The following is a 27,956-nucleotide window of genomic DNA, read 5'->3' on the forward strand; positions in this document are numbered from 1 at the left end:
TATTGATATTGTGTACATGGATTTTCAGAAGACCTTTGACAAGGAGCCACACCCAAGGCTGCTAACAAGCTATGAGCCCTTGGTATTACAGGAATGGATAAAGCAGAAGCCAATTAGTAGGAAGTAAAGAGTAGGAATAAAGGGGGCCTTTTCTGGCTGGCTGCCAGTGACTAGTGTTGTTCCACAATAGTCTGTATTGGGACCAATTCTTTTTACATTATATGTCAATGATTTGGATGATGGAATTGATAGCTTTGTTGCAAAGTTTGCAGATAATATACAGGTAGGTAGGGAACATGTAGCATTGAGGAAGTAGAGGGCCTATGGAAGTACTTAGATTAGAATGGGCAAAGAAACCGCAGATGGAACATAGTGGCAGGAAGTGTATGATCTTGCATTTTGGTAGAAGAAATAAATGGCTTAACTATTGCCTAAATGGAGAGAAAATACAAAAGCCTGAGGTGCAAGGGACTTGGTTGTCCTTGTGTAGGATTCCCTAAGAGTCAATTTGTAGATTGAGTCTGTAGTGAGGAAGGCAAATGCAATGTTAGTCATCATTTCAAGAAGACCAGAATATAAAAGCAAAGATATAATGTTGAAACTTTTGCACCAAGGCCTCACAGAGTATTAAGAGCCGTTTTGGGCCCCTTATCTTAGAAGGGATGTGCTGAAACTGGAGAAGGTTCAAAGGAGGTTCATAAAAATTATTCCAGGATTGCATGGCTGGTCCTATGAAGAGCATTTGATGGTTCTGGAACAGTATTTGCTGGAATTAAGTTTGGGGGTGACCTCATTGAAACCTATCGAATGATGAAAGGCCTTGATAGAGTGGATGTGGAGAGGATTTTTCCTATGGTGGGAGAGTCTAAGACCACAGGACACAGCCTCAGAATAAAGGAGCATCCTTTCAGAACAGAGATCAGAAGGAATTTCTTTAGCCAGAGTGGTGAATCTGTGGAATTATTTGCCACAGACGGCTGTGGAGGCCAAGTCTTTATGTATATTTAAGGCAGAGGTTGATAGATTCTTGCTTGGTCAGGACATGAAGGGACAACGGACAAGGCAGGAAACTGGGGCTGAGGGGAAAATTGGGTCAGGCATGATGAAATGGCGGAGCAGACTCAATGAGCCAAATGGCCTAATTCTGCTTCTAAATCTTAAGGTCTTATTTTGTTCAAATCATGCACATTGAATTTCATATTGATTGATTGTGCTAAATGCAATAATAAATACTCTGTTACTGTTAACAGAGTTAGGCTGCTTTAAAGTAGTAGGTACAGATGGAGGTCACGTCAGCTCTGTGATTTACACTCTAGGAAAACAATAACTTGGGCAAGGTCCCATTTCATGGATTGCCAACTGCCAGCTCAAATTAGAAGGGAAACCCTTACTGTGCATTATGCTCATTTTAGGAAAACAATAATGGACATAATAAGGACAATTTTTTTTAAGGGAAGACCCCTAAGCAGTATTATGGAGAATATCCCCTGTAATTGAGCAACCAAGATAGATACAATTTTTGTAAGATTTTGCCAATTCTCAAATATTAGCAAAGATAGCCATGCAAGATGAAGATGCAAAGATACAGAGACAGATGTCAAGATGAAGATAGATTTCAGGCACTTTAGAATTAACTACATTAGGATTGCAAAGTTCTTGATAATTACTGAGTCTTCAACCAGGTTCAAGATTTGGACTGTGTGAAAAGCTACTTAAGCATATTCATTGTTAATTCCCATTCAATGCTATATTATAGATTTGCCCTTAATGCAATAAAAGTTCACTTTTCACTGGAATGGTGATGTCATCTGGATCATGAAACAAGCACTCGAACTCACTTAGGTTACCAAAGTCTAAAGTACTATTGGAGACCAAACCTTTGCTTGTATGGACAGAACAGGTAGCAATCAAGACAAAGAATAGTTTAGCTATAGATTTATTTTTGCCACATAACAACGTTAACAACATGAGCCAGAAAAGAAAAAATGTTACAAGAAAGACATGTGAAATTGAATGCATTTTAATCAATTTAATAACAATACAGATTACTACTCAATCTTAAATACACCCCAAAGTATGTTTGCATAACAACTATACATCTGGTTGTTAATTTTATTTGTACATTAAATTTAAATCCCTTGTGTTTGAGACATCTTTATTTGATTAGAAAATAAAAATTGACAACCCAAATTACAATATTCTAAATGTTGTAATCATACATACATTATAGTAGTCACTGTGAAACAAGAGTCATTATGTGCACTACAAGCATTTCCTTGTTAAGTGTCTTGGCACTGATCTTATTCAGCTGACAGTAAAAAAAAAACAAACAAGTACAAAAGAGTGGTCGCTTCCCCTCAATGTATCAAGAGGAAATTAAGAGAAACCAAGAAACAAAGATTTCATGTGCTTGGTTTATAGAAAGCATTTTCAGGAATGCTTCCAGTCTAACCACTTTCTTCATTAAGATATAGCTTCTGGCACCCCAATCTGTTAAGTCACATCAAATGGGCAAAAGGGGAAAGCAAAGATACAAAAAGACTTTTGAAAATGTTTTCTTCAGTACACTTGCACCACTGCCTCTTTCCATCAAACAATTTTGAATGTGCAATGATAAAATAGATATCCTTCTTCTTGACAACCATGTGATTTTTAAATTACAGACATTTGACAAATGCTTAAGTTCAATAGTTCACTGCCAAATCAAGTAATCTTGTTGGAGACAAAACAATATCACCCCTCACAGATGCAGCTCGACCAGCTGCATCCCTTCAGTAGTTTGTTGCTGCAAGATTGTTAGTGTTTATGTAATTGCACAACTTGCAACCAGATGAAGGCTGTTATGGAAATTTCAATGTGAACGTGACAAATTGAAATCAAATGGAACTATACTAAGTGGTTGGCCTATATTTTTTAAAAAAGTGATTGCTTTTTCTGTTTGAGTTGACATATTTGCCTAGTGAAAAGTTAATTACAGCATGCCAAAACCTTTTGAGTATGTGATCGCCTTAAGAAGCCTTTCTTTCAGCTTGTCCTTGGTAGAATAGTCTGGAAGCAGCAGTACATTGAAGCATGTATGTGTTGTTGGTAACCTGACAAGAAAAAAAAGAAACACTGAAAAAATCATGGACTATTGACATTTATAGCAAAGCAGGTTATTCACCCACTTAGTCCATACTTTCAAAAGAAGCTGTTTAGAATAGCAGTAGTTTTCATCTGAGGCCCTGTAGTCTATGATACATCCATATCAATCCAAGTTCCCTTTGAATTATTGAGTGCTTATATTTTACCGACTCCCTTCACTCCAAGCTCACAGTAATCAGAAATACCATCCAATAATATTTCTACCATTATCTTAAATTTCTGGGAAAGGAGTTACAATGACAGGCAATGTTGGGAACAATATAGAGATGCAGAGTGACGTGGAGATGGGTTACATTGCTGGAAGTGCGAAGCTTATCCCATCTTAGTGTCTCATATTTCCATAAACTATGATCAAATCTCAACCCAGGCTTCTCGATTCTAAAAGTAAACCCAGTCTAGCTACTTTCACCAAGTTGTAAAATAGAGTCATAAAACACAGAAACAAGCCCTTTGGCCCATCTAGCCCTTGATGAGCCATTAATCGGCCTAGTCCTATTGACCTGTACCCAGACCGTAGTCCTCTATAACCCTCCCAATTATGTATTTATAGAAATTTCTCTTAAATGTTATCAAATCCGTATCCGCCACTTCTGCCGATAGCTCATTCCACACTCTTGCCACCCTGACTGAAGTTCCCTCTCATGTTCCTCTTAAATATTGAACATTGATGATACACATCCTCAAAATTAATATTTTCCAGTTCCAACAATATCCATAGAAATTTCCTCTTCATTCTGGTGTAACCACAATGCAACCAGATCTCTATGTAGTACTCTAAAGAATGGTTCATGTAGTCTGCCTGATCATGTAATCTGTCTCAGTCATTATACACAAATACCTTTCTTTTTAAAAAAACCTCATCTATTTTTCCTGCTGTTGCCAGAAAATTGCATACATGCACTCCAAAGTTTGTTTCACTGCTTTTCTCAGCACAGTTCTCCTTCTATGCTATTCCAAAATCATCTTACACTTCACTGAACTGGAGTTTTCAAATGCCACTTCTATATCAAGTAGCAGAGTCCATTGATATCTCCTCCAGCCTGCATATCTTTCTTCCATCGCTATCAAACAAATGGTCCATTTTTGTTTCACCAGAACATTACTTAATTAATTGCAGTCTCTACATTCAAGACTAAATCATGATAAATCTCATGACAATCACAGGCCCTGTATAAAACCACTTCAGGTTTTAAAATCCCATTGATTAATGACTAATGACTAATTTCTAAACACAGGAGTAAATACATACAACTCATCACTTAACCTGAATCTCATGTTTTACTTTCTGACCAATCTGCCAGATAATGAAGATAGTCAGTTACTTGACAATAATAGAATCAGCTTTCTGGGTCACCTCTAAGTACCTATTAGCCTCATATGATCTTTTAGCAAATCCATGTTGATTGTCCTCATTTGTGCCTCTGAGTATTTCAAAGGTTCATTTTATTGCCAAAGTATGCACGTATACTACAACTGATACTAGTCAGATAGGCATGAAACACTGAAAACCATGGGAGTCACTGAAAGGAAAGACATCAACCTCCCTCCCAGCATGAAAAGGAAGAAACAAAACTCACAAACCACAAACGCCTCAACCCCTCCCTTGCACAAAAACAAAAGACCACCATCAAAAACCCCCAAAAAACTACAGCGACATCAAACTCTCAAACCCTCCTCCGCTTAAAAAAAAAAACAGCACCAAGCTTCCAACCCCCTCTTCCACACATACACAAAATCCAACAGATCACCCTCACAGGAAAAAACCAAGATCAGATCCCAAATCCCCAACCCCTCCCTCACATAACCTGGAACCCCAACCCACCAATCAGCAACAAGAAAATACAGAACTGAAGGAGAGCAATTGGTGTTTAAACTGGGAAAGCTGTACCATGGCGTAGTCTAGACATGTGATGGTGTATTGACAGAATCACACATTACAGGCAACATACAATACATGCCAGACTCATCCTGCATATAAAAAAAAAGTACACCCTGTCCCACAAGTCTTGACAGAGCAGTTCCTGCGAGCCCAAGACTTCTCCAGACTATGAATTCTTGATATTGGGTCAAAGGAAATTTCCTGAACATTGAGCAATACTTGTGGGAAGGACTGAAAACATCAAGGGCATGGAATGTAGTTTGGCTGAAGAATTTAAATATTGCACACCAATGACCCAGTTGGAATGGCTAGAGAAGTAGCTCTATTTTGGGTTCTAACAAGTAATGAGCAAATAACATCAAGAATAGATTTACACAACTTCTTCCTAACCAATCTGGTGTAGATGCATCTGTCCATGACAACACTGGGAAAAGGAACAGTCCGTCTCTATAAATCAAAGATTTTAAAAAATGGATACAATTTGTATTTTGGATCTCAGATATTTTACGTATTTGCATATTGGGAGAAAAGCTTTACTTAAAGTTTGATAAAGAAAAAATGGAATTCATTACCACACAAAGCAGTTATAAAGTCTAACATTTTCAGCAAGACCTGGAAAGGAATATAAAGAACTGTTGATAGGGTTAAATGAAGAAAGATGTGAAGCTCCCAATGTCCATCAAATGCCAGCATTCAAACTGAAGATTATTACACTTGCTTTTCTTGCCGATTTGTGTAGCTTGTCCAATGAGCAGTTCAACAAGGTAAACAAACTAGTCACAAAAAATAAAGTTCTTACAACATACCTGTCTGAATCTGGTCCATTCTTGGTTATGATTAACTTAATTTTGCCAAGGCCACCTACAGGAGCCCGATCAGAACCTGTGGTAAACTGCAAGAATTGACGCTTTTGTTCCTCTGGAAGACTGTGGATTATTCCCCAAAAATCTCTTGAATAATGTTGATGATGAAAGGAGAATAAAGAAAAAAATTAATAGCGAAATTGGGTTGAAATTGATCAATTTTCAGTGCTAACATGCCAATTTACAACGTTTGTTGTGACTCATCCCTCACTTTAGATCACGTTAGGAGCTTATTGTGAACTTGATTAATCAGGGATAAAATTTAAATACACCAAGCAATATATTTTTTTAATGAAGTCTACACTTTAAAATTATGATATTTTACTTAATTTAATAGAAAAACAAATCTTTGCTCATTTTGATTCAAATCAGAAGTGTTAATTTCTGAAGATAATTCTCCAGATATACTATGTATGAAATCCTTGTCTTTCCAATAGTACAGAAAAATCATATCAAAGCACAAATCATAGAAGTTAAAAATATATTATTGCCCATTATATGCCAATTATGAAATGTGCTGAAAGACAGATTGTATTCACATCATTAACAAGAATTCACTTCTGCAATATACTAACCTGATACATTTCTTAATGGGCAATGTAGATGGAAATTTAGGCGTTTTAAGTGGGGAATGCAAAGTAGAAGTAGATACCTTACTATCCTAGATTCTTTTGTGAATCCTCCATCATATTCAGTCGCCTCTTCAAGCGCATGGAAATCCAGATTCTGGAATGCAATTAAATTGGAAATAATAGGTAGCATCAAAACTACTATTTGAACCTACTGCAGGAACCAGAAGCCAAGCACCCAAAAGTGCTCCAAAAAGGACATACTTCAGTCAATTCTGGCTGACACTAGAGTTGGAAGCAAATTGACTAACAAGTAATACTGAGGGCTTTAATATGAAATAGATGGGAAAGGAAGGAAGAGGGGTCAGACTCTAATTAGGGGCAAATTAGAAAGTTAAAGAAAGGACAAGTAGACAGTACAAGGTAGCTAAATGGAGAATGACAACCAGAGCTTGAAGGGAAGGGACAGGAGATACATAAATGCAAATGTACCTCCAATTTTCAACAAAGCCAAAGATAAAATTGAAGGCTATTTCTCTGAATGCATTCAACATTTGCAACAAATGAATTAACAAAACAAATAGAAATGAATGGATACAATTCAACAGCTATGAAGGAATGGCAAAATGAACAATGGGAATTAAACGGTCCTAGATAATGAATGTCTAAGGGAAACAACAAAATAGGAAAATAGTAGCAGCCCTGATAACAAAGGATAAGGTAATAACAAAAAAATGATTTAATTTTAACTAATTAAGTAGATTCAATTTTGGTAGTGCTAAGTGACAAGTGCAGAAAATAGTGCTGATTATTGTTCCTTGGCACCCGAAGTTCAGTGATAATACAAGACATGGTGTAAAAAAAACAAGGAAATTGAAGGCAAAGGTAACAAGGATAATGTCATAATTAGAGAGATTTTGTATGCTTACAGGGTAAATCAACTTAGCAATTCAGTATTAAGAACAAAATCAGAGTACATAGAAAATGAAAGAAAAACATTTCCAGATTAATATCTTAAAAGCTGAACAATGATTTAAAAAAATTAAGTATTATAGTTGAAGAGTCTTAAAGTAATAAGTGATTACTTTATAAACTAATTTAAAGCCAATCTGAAACCAAAGCCATAAATACACAAATATGAAGCACAAGCACAAACAGGCAAACAAAATTAAAATTGCAAAAGTTATATGTTAATATAAACTTAAATTAGAACTTCTTTCTGTTTCTAAGTTTTACTTGTTTTCCTGTCATGGGATGGCTGTGTAAATATGCTGTACTCTATCTGCTCTATGATATGCTGTGCTGCTTTGTAAAATAAGAATAAATAATAATAAAAATTTGAACTACAAAAAAAATTGCAGAAGTAAAAAATTAAAAGTTTATAAAAGTAGTTTTTAAAGAGTTAATGTTTAAAAATTAATATACGATTTCCAATAAAATTTATACACCTTTAAGGTACAGGCACAGCTGGTAAAGTGGTTCATTCATTGATGATTTTATTTTTAATTGTTTTATTAAATACAAAGAAAGGCTTACAACGTTGCTCAAGAATGGCGAGCCAAAAGACTGGAGAAATATTAGAAATGAGCAAAAGAGGATGAAGGAAGCGATAAAAGGGAAAGCATAATATGAAGATAGAATAGTGAGACATACAAGCAGATGGTAAACGACTCAGTTAATAAGCGAAAAGGAAGAAGAGATTAACTGAAGTTAATACAGGTCTCTTAAAAGAAGAAAAATCATATTGGGGAATTAAAACAAATATTGTGACCATCCTCACTGAAGGAAGAAAATATCCAAGAAATTATGGGAATCAACAGATCTAGAGAGAAAGAGGATTTGAATTAAATTAGCATTAGTAAATAAATAATATAGTAATTGAAAGCAGACAAATCTTCAGAACCCAATTGCCTGCATCATAAGTGGATGTGGTCCAAGTCATACTCACATTGGTTGAAATGTTCCAAAATGTCATAGATTCTGGAATGGCTTAGATTTCATATTAACCTAACTTCATATTATCATTTAACCTTTACGTATGAATTGGCTCTCTGACTAAACCAAAAAATGCAATCGTTATGATTTAGTTTGAAAGCCAATTAATCTTTTCTGCTGAGGTTCTTAAGAGAATAAGGCACAAATATCTGGAAAATCCACCTTAGCCAATCACTCAAGATCAAAGGTAACTTACATCCAGTTTGACTTAGTAGGTTCTGAAGTGGCTAACAATTTGAAAATAGCAACACATTCTTCTGCAGATAGGGCAAGTAGTCAAGGTTCAAGTGATGTGTTCCTCTGGCACTCATACAGGGCTTGTGTGTGCTTTTGAGACATGGCCTTGAGCTTCTTAATACCATCCTAAATAGTCCACCTCAACTTTGAGCAGTCAGTGGGAATGTTGCGCAGGGATGCTTTGAGCGTGTTCTTGAATAGTTTTTGAGCACAATTCAGAAAGAAGGGTTTTATTTAGAAATCTGGTGCCAGGCAAGCTAATGTTATGTCTCACCCAATGTATGACACTAAGAATAACCGGACCTTTAACGCTGGAAATGTTGCTCTGGGCAAGGACAAGGATGTTGTCTCATTTATCCTTGCAAAGAACTTGGAGGACTTTGTGAAAGCAGCATTGATGGTATTTTTCCAGAGCCTTGAGATAACTGCTATAAGTAGTCCAGGTCTCAGAAGTACATGGAAGGGTATGTCAGTGCTGCCCAATGACTCCCTTTCCTTGATTGACTAAAGATTGTGCTGGATCATTTGAAAGTTGTGATGCAATTATTTAATAATGTCTGTCAGTTCCAAAAGGTTAGTTCTCAAAGTGGCCAACTTTTCTAGGGTCTTGAAGCCAACAGACTATATCACTAGTTTCAAATATAAACAATGGAAAACTAAAACATCCAATTATTAGTTTATAACAATTCATTAATCCAGATTGAGAATAAATTAAACAAAATTTACCTTGCTGCCACAGATTAATTGTTCAATTTCTTCTGGTCTGAAAAGATATTTCAAGGGAGACTCATTTGTAACCATATGGAAACCTCGACTGAATGCTCTGAACTGTTTTTCCACTGACTGGTTCAAAATATAATCAGTATATAGTTGAACAAATTCCTAAATAAGAAAATACAAAAGCTTTTATCAGACAGCTAACATTTAAAATAGGATAACCTAACACATAAAATATGGCAAGAATAATTACCTTACTGAAATAGCATCTCAAAGTTATATAGCGATAGGCCCTTTGCTTCAATTTGTGTGTGGCCAAGGTGGCTACCTGAGCTACTCCCATTTGTCTGCATCTGGCCCACATCCCTGTAAACCTTTCCTTTGCAGTAATCTGACAGTATGAATATTTGTGGGTACCATCTTTTCGATTAAACTCCATTCAGGTGAACATTAAATATTCAGTTGAACTTTCTTGCAGGCAAAGGAACTCAGTTCTCTGCCCAAAATTCATTCCTCAAATGATAGGAAAAAAAATTCAATTGCTTTTACATTGCATGTCCCAATCTGCTCATAAAAGCAGCAAATATACTGCAAAACACAAACTGCAGCATCCTGTGTGGCTTTGGAGCTACTTCTGCCTTCATTTTATTTCAGATCACTGTAATAGATAGTATAGAGCAAACATGATCCTGTAGACTAGATCTATTCATGTGTAACTTTATTCCAGAATCCATTCATTTTACTCTAGAAGCACTATTTTGGAATTATGCTTCATGATGCAAAGAGCAGAAATCAAATTATTCAAATGAAAACATCTAATGGATTCAAGCTGAGGCAGTGAAAATGTGTTTCTTACTCCCCTATACCTCCCAGCATTTACTTTCATTCAGCAAATACCTTTCAAACAGTTTGTGAAGTAATATGCCCAACACATTAACACATTCTCTCTCCATTCCCTGACCACAGAAAAGTTTAAAAACAACCAATAGAAACTGAATATTTTTCCAGTATCCTAACACGTGCTCCTGAAACAATATTTAATCGCTGCATTGTGTCCATTTTACATAAGTATACAAATTTACTAATTAAGATCACTGTAATAACCTTTTTATTCTGGTTTGTGACTGGGATCTCATCACTGCTTTCTTTTAGGTTATGAATTATTGGCACTCCAAATAGGTCATTATATGATACTTTAAATGTGATCATCATATCTTCTTCTATATTTCCTTCATATTCCAGGACTTCTTTGAAGCTTCGATACAGTATCTGCAAAGAATTGATTTCAAAAAAATCAATATGTATATTTCAAAGATTATCCTCCAAATACAGTCTTTAAGTATGTTAGCCTAATTCTATCACTCACATAATCAGAAAGATCATTGATGGTAAATAATTTTATAGAACATAGGAAAGTACAGCACAGGAACAGGCCATTTGACCCACAATGTTGTGCCAAACCAGCTAAAAAGCAAATCACAAACACCCAAACATTAATCCATCCTACCTACACTTTGTCCATATCCCTCCATCTTTCTTACATCCATGTGCCTATCCAAATTTTAACAGACTCTAATGTATTGCTTCTACCACCATACCAGGCAGCACATTCCAGGTATCCACCAGAGAGTTAAAAATAATAATTACCGTTCACATCCCTTTTGAACCTACCCCCTCTCACCTTCAATGCATGCCATCTGATATTAGACATTTCAACCCTGGGAAATAGCTACTCTCTGTCCATTATCTGTGCCTCTCAATCTTGTAAACTTCATCAGATCTCCCCTCAGCTTCCAGCACACCAGAAAAAAAAAAAATCAACCCAAGTTTATCCAACCCCTCATGATAGCACATGCTATCTAAACCAGGCAGCATCCTGGTAAACTTCTTTTGCACCCTCTCCAAAGCCTCAACATCTTTCCTATAGTGGGGCAGCCAGAACTGTATGTAATATCCTAGATGTGGCCTAATCAGTTTTATAAAGTTGCAACATAATCTCCTGACTTCTGAATTCAGTGCCTTGACTAATAAAAACAAACATTCCATAAGCCTTCTTAACCACCTTATCAACTTGAACACATTCCCAAGGAGCTAAGAACTTGGATCCCAAGATCTCTCTGCTCAGCAACACCATCTCCTTGCATCTGCCCTAGCAAGATGCAACACCTCATGTTAATCTGGGCTAAACTCCATCTGCCATTTTACTGCTGATATCTGCAACTGATCTATAATTGCACGGTATTCTTTGCCAGTCTTCTACACTATTCACAACTCCACCAACCCTGATATCATCCGCAAATTTACTAGCCCAACCATCTACATTTTTATCCAGGGCATTTATATACAGAGGTACCAGCACAGTTCCCTGCAGAACACCACTAATTACAGACCTCCAGCTCAAACAAGTCCCTTCAACTACTACCCATTCTTCTATACACAAGCCAGTTCCAGATCCAAATGGCAAATTCACCTTAGACCCCATGCATCTTAATCTTCTGGATTAGCCACCAAGGATCTTTGTCAAACACCTTACTAAAAGCAATATAGACAACATCCACTGCCCTACCCTCAATAGCTCTCATCATCTTGTCAAAAAAAAATCATGATCTGCCAACCCTCAAAACCATGCTAGCTCTCCTTAATTAGGCTAAGGTTTCCAAATGCTAATTTATCCTATCGCCAAGAATTTTCTCTAGCACTTTCTCCTACAACTGACATGAAACTCACCCGTCTATAGTTTCCAGGATTTTCCCTTGCTCCGTTCTTAAATAAAGGTACAACACTAGCCATCAGTCCTCTGGGACCTCGCCTATGGCTAGAGAGGACATGAAGATACCAGTCAAAGACCCAGCAATCTCAACTCATTCCAACATCACTTGAAAATGTTTGTACTCTTTCCTCATTGTCACTTGCATACTCTATTTAATTGTTAAATGGTTAATTATGTACAAGTTAATTTGAAGCCTCCTTTAGTTTAGAAACATAGGTATTCTAAAATAATCCTCTGCTAAACTAATTCAGCCACCTCTTTCAGTAATCTTTTTACTGAAATAACTCACGTGAAATACCCATTATGCCACCTAATGAAGCCTGACCTTATCCTCAGTCAAACCTTCAAGGATTAGAATACATTTAGTAAAAATGTAATCCATTTTCTATCAAAACATACTAAAATTTGTCTCATTCTAACCAACTCAGCACAAGCCAAGTACTAAATCAAAAACCATCATAATTGCTATGCAACTCATCATGTTAGAAAAAGCATGTGCCTAATAAGCAATGCTGTTCAAGTTCTCTAAGAATTCATTTACAAAATTACACTGAATACTGTACTTCCATGTTTTATGACCCTTTTAAACAATTAACCTACTCTGTTAACTTCCAAACAGGCATTTACTGTAAGGCTGGTCAAAATTTGTCATGTTCACTCTATGAAGTGCCAATCCCTTCATACAAATGTTATAAAGAGGTACAGTAGTAAAGTAGGTACTTCAGCCCACAGAGCTCATTCACACCATTAACCACCTATTTACATAAATCGTAGTTAATTCTCCCTGCAGTTTCATCAACTTCTGGTTTTACCACTCACAAGGGCTAATTAATTTATCAACCTATCTTTGGGATGTGGGTGGAATCTAAAACACCTGCAAGAACTCCACACAGTTAGAGAGAACAAACTCCACACACAGAAACAAAATCCAAGGTCAGGATTGAACCTGGGTCTCTGGTACTGACGCAGCAGTTCTCTTAGATATGCACTGTGCATATAATCTATCCAATCAATAAATAGTATTAAACAGAAAAGGACAGCATTTACTGGCCCACAATGTGCACCGATCATCTATGTTACTTCATCAATCTAACCTTTCTCTCACAGGTAGTGCTCCATTTTTCTTTCATCCATATGCCCAAGTCTCTTAAATGTCTCTATTGTATCCACGACTAACACCAACCCTGGTAGCGTGTTCCAGGCACATATCACTGTTTAGAACACCGTACCTCTGACATACTCCCTATACTTTCTTCCAATGACCTTAAACAGATGCTCTCTGGTATTAGCCACTGCTACCCTGCGAAAATAGTGTTGGCTGTCCACTCTGTTAATGCCTCTTATCTCATACACCTCCAGCTTGTTTCTTGAAATCCACTTGCCACCACATGACAAAGAAGCAGAATTAGGTCATTCAGCCCATTGAATCTGCTCCAACATTCCATCATGGCTGATCCTGGATCCCACTCAACCCCATACAGCTCCCTTCTTACCACAGCCTATGATGCCCTGACCAATCAGGAAACTATCAATTTTTACTCTAAATATACCCATGGTTTGGCCTCCACAGCTGTCTGTGGCAGAGCACTCCAGATTCACTAATCTCTGGCTGAAAAATTTCCTCCTTACCTCTGTTCTAAAGAGTCACCCCTCAATTTTGAGGCTGTGCCGTCCAGTTCTGGACACACCCACCATAGGAAACATCGTCTTCACATCCACCTTGTCTGGTCCTTTCAACATTCGGTAGGTTTTAACCTTACCAGTTGATTCACCAGTAATTTTATATTGACTTAACATTTTGTTACAACTATATTTTATTCAATTACAGTTAATAAAAATTAACCTCATAATAATTAGGAGTATTAACTTACAGGATGAGAGCCAGCAAGATCTTCTAAAGTTCCCTTTTTGCCCATCAATTTCCTGTAAACTACCATAGGGAAGTGGACATCAAGGATGCAGTGATTGTAAATCGCCAAACCCAGCACTATTCCAATTAGTGTGAATTGCCCATCATTCTCAAAAGAGGTAGGGTTGAACCAAAATTGTTTTGTAAAGCTGTCATAAGTAAACATTCCTACAGGAAGAAAAATAATCAAACAAGTTCCCATTGGAACAAAACAATTTGAATTACCCAACCACATAGGCTAAACACCTAAAGCATTGGGATTTTTAACACAGTAATCCCTGTACTCCTACAGTTTTATAAAATCTTAATTATCAACATGGATTTTGAGTTTACCCATATTCATTTAATAACCAACCAGCAATCCACTCAAACATGATACAAAGATTTTTCCTTCATCCGATCCATTCATTTAAATTTACAGAGATACATCAACAGATTAGTAGTTGTATCCAAAACACTGAGCCATGTGAATGGCAAATGCTTGAATGGAGATTTTCAGAACACTGCAGATATTATCAAATTTTCGCTTCTGAATCAAAACCAAAACTCTGTTTTGTTTTATGTGACAACAGTTTAGGACTATCAATATAGCAATCCATCTTAAATTCCCCCCCACATGACTACTACATGGCAAGAAATCTCTGGATATTTCACTCAATAAAAGATTGTGATAACATAGATTACTGAAGTACTCAATGTACCAAGGTTGGAAAAATACCTATATCAGGATTAAAAATCTCTTCAACAACTAGCTGAAAGAATTCCTTGGAAACGCCGCCTTCATCCACTCCTTGTTCACCTTCAAATTCCACGTACAGTTGCTTTTTCAAATCTGATGGGTTCTCAGTGGCAATCATTTCCAACTGCAAACAAAGCAACTTAAATAAGAAACCACAATGTTAACCTAATGGGCTCATGAGGGGTCAAATACAATCATGGGACCTTACGAATCCAAGCAACAACAGGCTTGACTGTGTCCCAAAATCGTTCCATTTAGTAGAATTATCATTTCAAAGGAATAATAAAAAGCACTCTTCCAGTGGACAAAGTACAGAGTGATTAAGAGAAACACAATCTGATATGGTAACATATATAATCTGTTTCATGCATGATGTAAAGGCTTTGGGGTGAAAGGAGGAAAGTCACTCTCAGCAGGCTGCTCAGCCTCTGACCTGCATGTGTCTGATCAAAATATGCAAACAAATTAAAGAGCTTGGGGCCCACTGGTACAAAGGATTATGTCACACCTGCCAAATGATTTCAAATTTTTAAACATACATTGGCCTCTCTAATCTGGTGCCCATTCCAATATGAATACTGTACTAAAGATTGAAGGTCACATTTATCTCACTTGCCAGTTTGAGATTTTCCCCCTTTACTCATTTTGATGTACAGTGGTGAATCGATCTGTGGACACAGCAGAAAATTCAGGTCATGTAACTCTACTGCATGACTACTACAGTGCTATGAAACATTTAGCTTGTGATGTTTACAATTAGCTCACCAAAAGTAACTGTGTGAATGCATTCCATATCTTGCAATTTTCTACAGGAGCAGAATGGGATCTCTTTCCCCATTTACATTTCTAGTACCAAACTTAACTAAATACTGTACAAATTCTCTTGTAATTTAAAGTTGGGTAATCTTTTAACTTTGTTTTACTATTGTTGTTCAAGATACTATCCAAAACAAAGATGTGTTTTATTAGAAATGAAATATACATTTTGAACATATTAGAGACTGTTGAAAAATTCATTTTAGTATCTACACTAGGACCACCAGACTCAAAAAGTTACTTTTCCCAAGCAGCAAGGTTGATCAACACCTCCGCCCATTATGCACCTGGCCAGCAGCACCACTTTTTTCAATTCATGCCAGTCACCTCATGTACAATCCCTTCTGTATCTAGTAGCACTATGTACATACAATGATTACAAGTTACCCTATGCGTTTTTATCATTGTGTTCTTTATCTAATTTTCTGGTGCTGCACTGGATCCACAGTAAGAATTATTTCCTTCTTTATACTTGGGTACCGATTATATTAAACAATCTTGAATTTTAAATCTATTAAGAAAAACCTTCTGGCACGTGTGTATAAAATGTAGCTTTGCAAGAAAAATAATGGTACATACCCGCACAAGAGCATCATCAATCATATGATCACGCCTTACTTTTAGTCGAAGATAAGGTTGAACTTGCTGTCCTTGTACCAAATTGTACAACACAGTTATACGGCGTTCGCTGAACATTCGAATTCTGTTGTCATAATAGAGGCCTTGACTTTTAGTATAGGGAGTAAGGAGGAAAGGACACGTCAAGAAAGGAAATTTCTTCTCACTATCTACTTTAAAAAATATGTAGTCCTTATCCACTGCAAGAACATTGTTTAATGATTCATTAACAAATTCCTCATAAGGTATGACTGGTCGACAACAGTCAATAGCCTTAAAATTAAGTATTTTTTCTAAAGGATCCACCCGGGGGCCTTTCTTATAATTGGTTGTCTCAATTAAAAGATTCTGTTGCAAATTCTTCTCTCTGGTTTCTTGTGAGGATTCCTCATCATCATTCTCAAAGGTCAACACACCACCCATTAAATTTGCATAGTACACCAATTTTAGACACTTGGCTGCAGCAACTGCAACATCATCATCATTCACCAAATTTCGACAACTGTAATCATTGCTGATAACTTTGTATGTAATAAGCTGTTGAAAGACCTCAACCATTCTACGGATATCAATAGCACTGTATGTTGACCACAGTCGAATCAGATCAGCTTGTGCTGACAGAGGAAGTTTGCACATTGCTTTGCAAAACATAGGCAAGGCTCCTTCCAGATACTCAGGACTATGAAGGTTATGATTTTCCATCACAATTATGAATAAGTTTAGGTAGGTTGCATCTCTGTTATATGCATCACGAGAGGTTAAATCACATTCCACATCTGGTGACAGATACATCAAAGCATTAATTAGTGCAGTTTCAATCTGGTTATGTACTAAAAGTTTTCTGTATACCCGCCGAACAGATTTCACATCTATAGTTAACTCTTCTGGCTTAAATGATTGCTGAAGATAATCACATGATTTCTGTTGAGAACAGCAAGGTACTGAATAGTCACATCCAACAACTGCTCCAGTTTTATGATCTTTTTCCAAATTAGCCCACATATTTTCTGGTAAGCAGTTCAAACACTTTTTCTTCATTTCAAGTTTCCTGAAGCTCTTAACCAGTTTTTCGGCACTGGAGAATATCTGGCCAATGACTCGCACCAGTAGTGAGAGGTCTCCCGTTTCATTGCAAACACTTAGAATTTCATCCACTTTTTCTTCAGTAAGATAGCTGATGGCTGGAGATTGAAATAAATTATTCACAAATTGGAAGAATCATCTTTGTTTACCCACTCATCAAGATAAATACAACTTTGCACCAAGCTAATTGAATGTTTGCACACACAAGCTGCTATCAGAATAAGCTATTGCCAGTAAGCAAGAATGGGGTACTTCATTACCTTACTTCATATCACTAATCTTAAGAAAATATGAAAACTTTCAATTATGACTTCTCAAATAAATTATGTTAAGCCCAATGCAGGTACAAATTTCTATTTCCTCTTTTTCTCCAATAATGGCAGGTAATGATTGGACATAACACAGTGGGTGTTTTACTATACATTTCCAAATGGCTCTTAAGGACTATGGTCAGCCGTTCCTATTTCCGATTATTTCAGCCTTAAAAGTCCAGTGTGTTTTTGTTTTTGAGTTTTGTGTTTTTATATATCAGATATGTAGCTTGCTGGAACTCAAAGCAACAATGGCAGGCAAGGCAAAATAGAGAACAAGGCTATACAAACCATATCGCTTAATAATGTTAGAAAGAGAGGATAATGTACAAAAGGTTATGCTTCTCAATGAAGCAGCAATGATTTTCATGATTGCTCAATGAACAAGAATACAGTTAAAATTGATTTTAAATTTTATATAATTTTGGAACCAATATTTTAAGATAAACAGAACAGTAACTTACTTTAAAAAAAACAATTTTACACTTCGTATTTACTCTACAAGGAAAAACTGAGCCATACCTTGAAAGTTGTTCCACTTCTGTTTGTCACTACCAATCACATCAGTGTCGTTTACAGCAACATTGAGATCTCCATGTTTAAGCTTGTCAGGTGAAATGTTTTGGCAAACCAATGTTTTTGCTTTTTTGGTGGGCCAGCCGGTACATAACTCTGCCCTAGTCTGGTACAACTCCAGGGCTCTGGCTGCGGCTTGATTATTATCCAACTGCTCGAAACCAGGGCAGGAAGCACAGTTCTCATTTGCACAGAACTCATTTCCACAGCCTTTTGTTAACTGAAAGTAGTAATTTTCAATCAATTGTTTGGCAGCTTCACGTTTCCTACAAGAAAAAGTGTTCTTGTTTAATTCAAATGCCTCATTTAATTTAATTCATTTTCAAAATGTTTACTTACTGACCAGCAGAGAAGGTCAATTACTGACTAATTAAATTAATTAATTTTTATGTATTTCTCAATTTGCTTTAATCCTATTTGCAAACATGTGTTAGAGCTTTGGTTTTCTATGAAATCCAAGTTATTTGACCTCAAGTTCTGAATTATTTTTGTTTGACACAATAATAGCTGTCCACACTTCACAGAAGTTATAATAAACAGACTGAGTGCATGTTAATATTTCCTGTATAGTTCCACTATTTGCAGAAATTTGGAAATGGCTGCAAAATATCAAACCTTAACCAAAGCAACATTCTGTTACAAGCACATTATGCTCAACCAATTCCGTCATTTGGACACTGTCCACAAAGCCAATTTGTTTTTTCTGGATGTAGACAACCAAACAAGTTGACTCTGTCCACCCAAGTTGTTTCCTGTGAGACACAAGCTTCAAATAGTATCCAGACATAACATGAAGCCCCTACGTTTTGATCTTCAACATCAGATCACTCAATAATCTTGGATAGTTTGTTATAATCAAAGGCTTTGGGCATATTTTAAATGTCTCTGTAAAACATTTACAAACAACCCAAGTTTTTTTTTAAATAATGAAAATAGAATAAAATACAAAGAGTAGATGTATTTACAAAAATCTTTTTATTTGAACAAATGATTAAAACATTAATAGAGTAAAATGGCTCTAAATTTACTTTCACGCAAGTCACCTATCCTCGAATAATACACGTGGCAAAACCTGAAGAACAGTATGCCAAATGCATCTGGGCTCTCTCTGCAGTAAGAAAAGATTTCACTATTCAATAGCAAGTTGAAGACTAGAATAGGAGATACGATGGACAAGAATTTTACCTTCAGCTCACCTCCATTTTCACTTTGACTGCACATACACAGCAGTTCAATATACAATGAGCTACAAACACAGATATCCAGCAGAATCACTGGATGTCAGTCAACCTGAATGACACAAGCAGTTAATAATTGCACTACCTTCATCAGTTCTATATAAAGGGAACACACAAACTGCTGGAGGAACTCAGGTTAGGCAGAGCTCCTTTTTATATTTTGCTCTGGATTTCCAGCAACTGCAGAAACTCGTGTTCACTATTTAAGGGATACAGCAATATTACATGTTAACACATAATTTCCAGCTAGATCCTGCATTTGGTTATGCAATGAGATATTGCACATAAACACCAGAAAGATGCAAAGCACAAAGTAACATACTTTTTAAAAAAAAACTGAACTGTTACTTGTTTGTGAACTGGCTGAGAAAGATCCCAGTGATATCTAAAGAACGACGAATGCATTTAGATTCAACCTGAAACAAAAATAAAATTGCACACTCGACAATACAGCTTCACATTCACTCAGTTGCTTCTTTTAGGAAGTTCCTGGGGCTTGCTCTCTGTCCACCCAATCCTACAGCAATTACTACCCAAGCCTGGAACAATTAATTCCAATATATGGATGTGTCCCTTTGGGGTGAGGGGTGAGAACAGAGAGAAAATCTAACACAAATTAAACAGGAAAACAGTCCACAGACAACTTAATTGCATGGTTTTTGTCTTTTCCCCCAAAAAACAAATAAGCTTCTTGTATACAACAAGACCATGAAATATAGGAGCAGAATTAGGCCATCTGGCCCATAGAGTCTGCTCCGCCATTCAATCATGGCTGATCCTTTTTTCTCTCTCCTCCTCAACCCCAGTTCCCAGCCTTCTCCCCATAACTTTTGATGCCATGTTCAATCAAGAACACATCAGTCTCCTCTTTAAATACACCCAACGACCTGGCCTCCACAGCTGCATGTGGCAACAAATTCACCACCCTTTGGCTAAAGAAATTTCTCCATATTACTGTTTTGAAAGGGCGCTCCCCTATCCTGAGGCTGTGCCCTCTTGTCCTAGATTCTCCCACCATGGGAAACATCCTTTCCACATCTACTCTGTTTAGCCTTTCAACAGTCGAAAGGTTTCAATGAGATCACCCCTCATCCTTTTGAATTCCAGTGAGTACAGACCTAGAACCATCAAACATTCCTCATATGATAACCCTTTCATTTCTGGAATAATCCTTGAGAACCTCAGCTGGACCCTCTCCAATGCAAGCACATCTTTTCTAAGAGGAGGGGCCCAAAACTGTTCACAATACTCAAAAGTGATGCCTCACCAGTGCCTTATAAAGCCTCACCATCACACCCTCTATTCTCGACCTCTTGAAATGAATGCTAACATGGCATTTGCCTTCCTCACCACCGACCCAATTTGCAAGTTAACCTTGAGGGTGTTCTGCATAAGGACTCACAAGTCCCTCTGTATCTCAGATTCCTGGATTTTCTCCGTTTAGAAAATAATCCGCACATTTATTTCTACTACCAAAGTGCATGACCATACATTTTCCAACATTGTATTTCATTTGCCACTTTCTTGCCCAATCTCCTAATCTGTCCAAGTCCTTCTGCATCCTACCTGTTTCCTCAACACTACCTGCCCCTCCACCAATCTTCGTACCTTCTGCAAACTTGGCAACAAATCTATCTATTCTATCATCTAAATCATTTATATAAAGCATTAAAAAACTGGTCCCAACACCAACCCCTACAGAACACCACTAGTCACTGGCAACCAACCAGAAAAGGATCCTTTTATTCCCACTCACTGCCTCCTACCAATCATCCATGGCTCTTAACTTGGTAAGCAGCCTCAGGTGTGCCACCTTGTCAAAGGCCTTCTGATAGTCCAAATATACAACACCCACTACATCCCCTACTTGTAATCTCCTCAAAGAATTCCAACAGGTTCGTCAGGCAGGATTTTCCCTGAAGGAAACCATGCTGACTTTGTACTATCTTGTCCTGTCACCAAGTACTCCATCACCTCATCCTTAACAATTGACTCTAGCACCTTCCCAACCACTGAGGTCAGGCTAACTGGTCTATAATTTCCTTACTGCTGCCTACCTCCTTTCTTAAAGAGTGAGTAACGTTTGCAATTTTCCAGTCCTCTGGCACCATCCCAGAGTCCAATAATTTTTCAAATAATAAGCAAAACATGAAGTCAAAGCAGCAAGCAGCGTTCTTACCAGATGGTACCTAGTTATGTTCTACATAGTTTTTGTGATTAAGACATAATTAATTTTCTTCATTTTCCCACCGAGTCGGCAACGTCAACACGAATGTAAACACCCTTCCCTCAAATTGAGTACAGCCTTTCGTATTTGTTTCAAATACATAAACACACACACATAATGACCAGATAATTTTATATTCTAGTTTGCAAAAAGTGCCGTGAAATGCAAACGCTTCTCTGAAAAGATCTTTTTAGAATTACCCTGGGGAATATGTGTGAAAGGACAGTAGCTACTGCGAATTTGGTCATATTATGTTGGGTCATAATATTAAGTATTAACGTTTCATAGTTGCCTAACATCAACTGGCATTTCATTTTGACTCAACCCAGTGTATCAATTCACACTACAAGGACATCATGTTACCGCACGGCGACCACCGCAAGTGCAATAGCAGCGACCTCAAGACTCAGCTATTTCCACCACAGGAAAGTAAGACAGCCCCTGGCTGCACTATAACGCGCTGTTGTTTGTTTCCCTAGATCAGACCCGAGTGACTAAAGCCAGGGTTCATAAAGTTGAGGCCCTGTTTGGACATCGCCCGCTCGATTTCTAGAACCGTCGCAGCTGTAGAAACGTCGGACGCACAGACACACTCACCGCTTCAGACTCGCTGGGGAGGGTGCAAGTAGCGCAACAGCGACGTTATTATTAGAAGTCATGCGAATCAGCTGAAAGAACCAAGCCACCGCTTATAATATTAATTTAAATTGTCAATTCGCCTTCCCATCGCTCATTGCACCCAACCCCACATTTATCCACCGCGTAGTCACTGCCCCGCCCCTGCACCTCCCTTCTCCCGCGCGGCGACTCACTGCTCCGCCCCCTGCACCTCCCCCCCGCGCAGCGACTCTGCCCCGCCCCCTGCACCTCCCTCCCACCGCGCGGCGACTCACTGCTCCGCCCCCTGCACCTCCCTCCCCCCGCGCAGTGACTCACTGCCCCGCCCCTGCACCTCCCCCCCGCGCAGCGACTCCCTGCTCCGCCCCCTGCACCTCCCTCCTCCCGCGCGGCGACTCACTGCTCCGCCCCCTGCACCTCCCTCCCCCCGCGCAGTGACTCACTGCCCCGCCCCTGCACCTCCCCCCGCGCAGCGACTCACTGCCCCGCCCCCTGCACATCCCCCCCGCGCGGCGACTCACTGCCCCGCCCCCTGCACCTCCCCCCCACGCAGCGACTCACTGCCCCGTCCCTGTACCTCCCCCCGCGCGGTGACTCACTGCCCCGCCCCTGTGCCTCCCCACCCCGCGGCGTACTCGCTGCCGCACACATCAAAGTTGCTGGTGAACGCAGCAGGCCAGGCAGCTTCTCTAGAAAGAGGTACAGTCCACGTTTTGGGCCGAGACCCTTTGTCAGGCCTGCGTTCACCAGCAACTTTGATGTACTCACTGCCCCGCCCCCTGCACCTCCCCACCGCGCGGCGACTCACTGCTCCGCCCCCTGCACCTCCCCCCGCGCCAGAGAATCACTCCTTTTTCATTGAATAAATAATCCCCTTAACACCATCCATAATCAAGAAAATGGAGTATAAACTATATTTAGTCATTAATCAATGCCATGAAACATCACCAGTTTGAAAAGTACTTTAAACATGTATGGGAAAATCTGTGTAAGAGGCTACAGAGAATTGTAGGCTTAGCCAGCTCCATCACAGACAGACTCCTCCGCATCATTAAGGACATCTTCAAGAGGGTGTACCATAAGTAGGTGACTTATATCTTGAGCGATATTACAGACATCCCACCCTGCAAAAGCTCATTTCAGGGAGGTATCACCCCCCCCACCCCACCCGTCGACCTCCAAGGGTGTATGTAATACTTTGTTTGGTGATTTTGTCTAATCTGTAAACCAAGTTGGGTATATGCAGCAAATGTGACATTAAAATATGTGCTTATATCATATTACCATGTTTATTCTATTACAACTTTAAGCAAGTCTACAGGGAGTTTGGCTTTATCACGTAGGACATCGATAGCGTAGCTCCTTAGCAGCTAGCCAGCTAGTTTAAATAACATTTAGCTATGCTGTAACGACACCTGGGTAGTCAGAGGCGAGTTGGCTGACCAGAACGGAGCGGGAGTGGCTGAGTTGGCTTGACTGGAAGCTGGCTGTGTTTTGCTTGATGCGTGAGTGTGTTTTGGAACCTGTTGAGGGAAAGAGAGTGGGGAAGGAACGGAAATTGCTGGGAGGGGGTCGTGTGGTTCCGGTAATGGCGGACAAGATAAGAGGCGGGGTTGAGGGAAAGAAAGTGGAGAAGGAGAGGGATGGAGACTTGGGACCAGAGGTAGGCAGCTGGGGAGAGGTGGATTATTGTGAAGGGAGAAATAAAGGGAATGAGGAGGTAGTGAGGGGTCGGATGAATAAAAACCAAGACAAAGGGAATAAAAGAATAAGAAATGATAGTGGAGAAAGCTCTGAAAGTGAGGAAGATGAACAAGCTCAGAGAGGAGGTGTTGTCATAATTAGGTTTAATGAGAAGGCTCAGGGACATATGAAGAAAATTAACCCGTTTGTGCTAACAACAACTCTGACAAATAAGATAGGGGAAATAATATTTGCAAAAGTCCTTAATGATGGCAACTTATTGGTAAGATATGCGAATGAGGAACAACTTGAGAAAGCACTCAAGCTAAAAGAGATAGGAAAATGCAAGGTGGAATACACTGGGAGGATGGGAGCACAAAACAGTGGTTGTAAAGGAGTGATTACGGGGATACCAATGAGTATAAATATGGAGGAGATAAAGAGGAATATCAAAGGAGGGAAAGTAATGAATGTTCAAAGACTGAAAACAACAAAGGAGGGAGTGAAAAAGGAAAGTGAATCTGTATTGATTGAATTTGAAGAAGAAAGAGTGCCAAGGAAGGTGTTCTTGGGTTTCATGAGTTACCCAGTAAGGGTGTATGTGCCAAAGCCATTGAGGTGCTATAATTGTCAAAGGTTTGGACACGTGGCTAAAAACTGTAAAAGGCAGAGGAGGTGTGCTAGATGTGGGGGTGATCATGAATATGGAAAGTGCAGAACAGGAGTTCAACCAAAATGCTGCAATTGTGGAGGAGCTCATAATGTTGCATATAGTGGGTGTGAGGTTGTGAGACGGGAGACTAAAATTCAAGAAATAAGAGTGAAAAGAAAGATCACTTATGCAGAAGCTGTAAGAATGTCAAGAGAACAGAATAATGTTCCTAATGAACAGGGAGCAATAGGGATACGAGAGATGCAACAAAGAACAAATGACAGGATTTATGTAGACAAAAAGGCTCTAGTAACATTCATTGCAGGAGTGATTAATAGTACTGCTGAGGTAAAGTCAAAAAGTGACAAAATTCAGCTGGTGGTAAAAGCAGCAGTAAACCATTTAGGGTTAGTAGGACTGACATGGGAGGAAGTGAGGGAGAACCTCAGTAATCAGTCAAGCCAGGAAGTGTCATGTGTTGGTTAATACTAATTATGGTGATTCTTTTACAATGGAATGCAAGGAGCTTACTGGCCAATAGCCAGGAATTCAAGCACTTTATTAAAGAAATGGTTGTAAAACCGGATGTAGTGTGTATTCAGGAAACTTGGTTGAAACCAACTTTAGACTTTGTGGTATATGGGTATACAATGATAAGGAAAGATAGAAATCTAGGGGGAGGAGGGGGTTGTGCTATGTTAATCAAGCAAGGTATACCATATAGGGTACTGGAAAAAGGAGATGATCAGGAATACATAGTGGTGGAAGTGTGGGAGAGAGGGGAGGGAGTGGTTATAATTAACTACTACAATCCATGTAAAAGGTTGGATTTGGACAGCCTATTAAAGATACAAGGACAAAACAGACATAAAGTAGTGTGGTGTGCAGATTTTGATGCTCATAGCACAATATGGGGGGATCAGATTACAGATCCAAATGGGAAGGTAATTGAAGATTTGATGGAAGAAAGGGATTTGGTGTGTATGAATGATGGTAGCAGCACAAGGATAGATATAACAACAGGAACTGAGTCAGTGTTAGATATTACGTTAGTGTCTAATACCTTGGCTGGCATTAGTAACTGGGGAGTTTGGACTGCTTCAACAGTAGACAGTGATCACTACCCAGTTTTGTGTTCAGTGGGTGAAAGAGTTGAAGTAAGACCAGGTGGCGGAACCCCAAAGTGGGTGTTTGAAAAAGCTGATTGGGGTAAGTTCCAGAAGTTGAGTGAAGAAGGGTTGACAAAGATTGATATTTCTGGAAATGTAGATGAATTAAACAGTCAGGTGACTTCAGCAATTATCATGGCAGCAGAAGGATCTATACCTAAGTAAAAATAGGATGAATAGAAAACTGGTACCATGGTGGACAGAGGAATGTTGTCAGGCTGTAAAAAACAGAAATAGAGCATTCAGGCTAGTTAAAAGAACCCATAATATGCAGCATTTGGTTCAATATAAGAAAGCACAGGCAGTGGTGAGAAGAACTATACGTCAAGCTAAAAGGGCAAGTTGGAGGAGTTTTTGCGACAAGGTAGGAAGAACAACACCTGTGGGAGAGATATGGGGAATGATTAAGAGGATGGGAGGAAATAGAAGGGAATGGGAATATCCAGTAATGATATCTGAGGAGGAAACTGCAGTCTCCAGTAGGGATAAGGCTGAGGTCATGGCCAAGTCATTTGTACTGATACACAGTTCAGAAAATTCGTCTGAAGAAGGGAGAAGAAGAAGGGAAAGAATAATGAGCCAACACCCAGGTGTGTTAAACAGGAGGGAAGGAACAGATGATATAATTGATGATCCATTTACATTAGCAGAAATGGTGAGAGCAATAAAGAGATCGAGACCAACCTCCCCAGGGAAAGATCTGATATGCTCTGTGATGCTAAAAAATCTAGGAGAAGGAGCGCTCTTGAAGTTGCTGCATTTTTATAACAGAGGAGGGAAGATTACCAAGTGCATGGAAAGAAGCAGTAGTAATTCCAATAAGGAAGCCTGGCAAGGATCTGTCAAAACCCACTAGCTACAGACCAATTGCATTAACATCAAGTATATGTAAGATAATGGAAAGGATGATAACAGAAAGGTTATCATATGAGCTTGAGAAAAGAGGAATACTGGCAAGTTATCAGAGTGGTTTTAGAAAGGGAAGGAATTCCATGGACTCAGTGATTATGTTAGAGACTGAAATAAGGAAGGCCCAGGCAAATAGAGAGTCAGTAGTGGCAGTGTTCTTTGACATTGAAAAAGCCTATGATATGATGTGGAAGGAAGGATTATTAATTAAACTGCACAAGATGGGGGTTGGTGGGAGAGTTTTTAATTGGATTAAAGATTTTTTGTTTGGTAGAAAAATTCAAGTTCGGATTGGATCAGAATTATCAAAACAGTACATAGTGGAAAATGGCACACCTCAAGGTAGTGTGATTAGCCCATTACTTTTCATGATTATGATCAATGATGTCTTCACAAAGGTACCAGTGGATATAGGTAGGTCACTGTTTGCGGATGATGGGGCCTTGTGGAAAAGAGGCAGGAACGTGGACCATATAATCAGGAAACTACAAGAAGCAATTGATGAAGTGGTAGAGTGGGGTTAAGATTGGGGATGTAGATTTTCAGTAGACAAAACTCAATCTGTATTTTTTACCAGGAAAAGGGTTGAGGTAGGGAAGAAGTTAAGGATGTATGGGGTTGAATTAGAAAGGGTTGCATCATTTAAATTTCTGGGAATTATATTTGATTCACGATTAACATGGGCAGACCATATCAGGAAAGTTGAGGAGAAATGTAAAAAAGTAATAAATGTGATGAGATGTTTGACTGGTAGGGAATGGGGAGAAAGTTGTTCAGCTTTGAAGAGAATGTATGTGGCTTTAGTGAGATCTGTGTTGGACTATGGAAATATAGCATATGGATCAGCAGCCAGGTCTCTTATAAGGAAACTGGATGTGATTCAGGCTCAGGCCTTGAGAGTGTGCAGTGGGGCTTTTAAAACGTCACCAGTGTCAGCCCTACAGGTAGAAATGGGAATAATGCCTTTGGAACTAAGAAGGATGCAACTGATGGCAAACTACTGGGCTAAATTGCAGGGGCACAATGATTCTCACCCTACTAAAGGAGTGTTGCAGGAGTACTGGGAAAATGGGAGGTTTCAGAGGGATACCTTTAGTTGGGTAGGGAATGATATCGCGAAAGAATGTGGAGTATTCGATCTGAGGATAAGTCCTTCAGTAGTTTATCCGGTTGTAGCTCCATGGAAGCTTGTATGGCCTGACATAGACTGGCATTTGTTAGAGGTAAAAAGGAA

General features: G+C 38.8%; 1 protein-coding gene across 1 annotated transcript; it reads right to left on the reverse strand.

Annotated features, from left to right (window-relative positions):
- Positions 1-1,934: 1,934 nt before the first annotated feature.
- Positions 1,935-22,467, reverse strand: LOC140195083 (ubiquitin-protein ligase E3A-like). Its single transcript, XM_072252754.1, has 10 exons — positions 22,289-22,467; positions 18,173-18,492; positions 16,218-17,437; positions 14,802-14,946; positions 14,046-14,251; positions 10,509-10,673; positions 9,414-9,569; positions 6,539-6,612; positions 5,830-5,973; positions 1,935-3,092 (listed from the first exon to the last, which is right to left on the reverse strand). The coding sequence occupies exons 1-10, from the start codon at positions 22,348-22,350 to the stop codon at positions 2,972-2,974; spliced, it is 2,613 nt and encodes an 870-aa protein (XP_072108855.1). The 5' UTR covers positions 22,351-22,467; the 3' UTR covers positions 1,935-2,971.
- Between the last annotated feature and the right edge of the window lie 5,489 nt (positions 22,468-27,956).

Source organism: Mobula birostris, chromosome 3 (assembly GCF_030028105.1).
Source record: "Mobula birostris isolate sMobBir1 chromosome 3, sMobBir1.hap1, whole genome shotgun sequence".
NCBI classification, from domain to species: Eukaryota; Metazoa; Chordata; class Chondrichthyes; order Myliobatiformes; family Myliobatidae; genus Mobula; species Mobula birostris.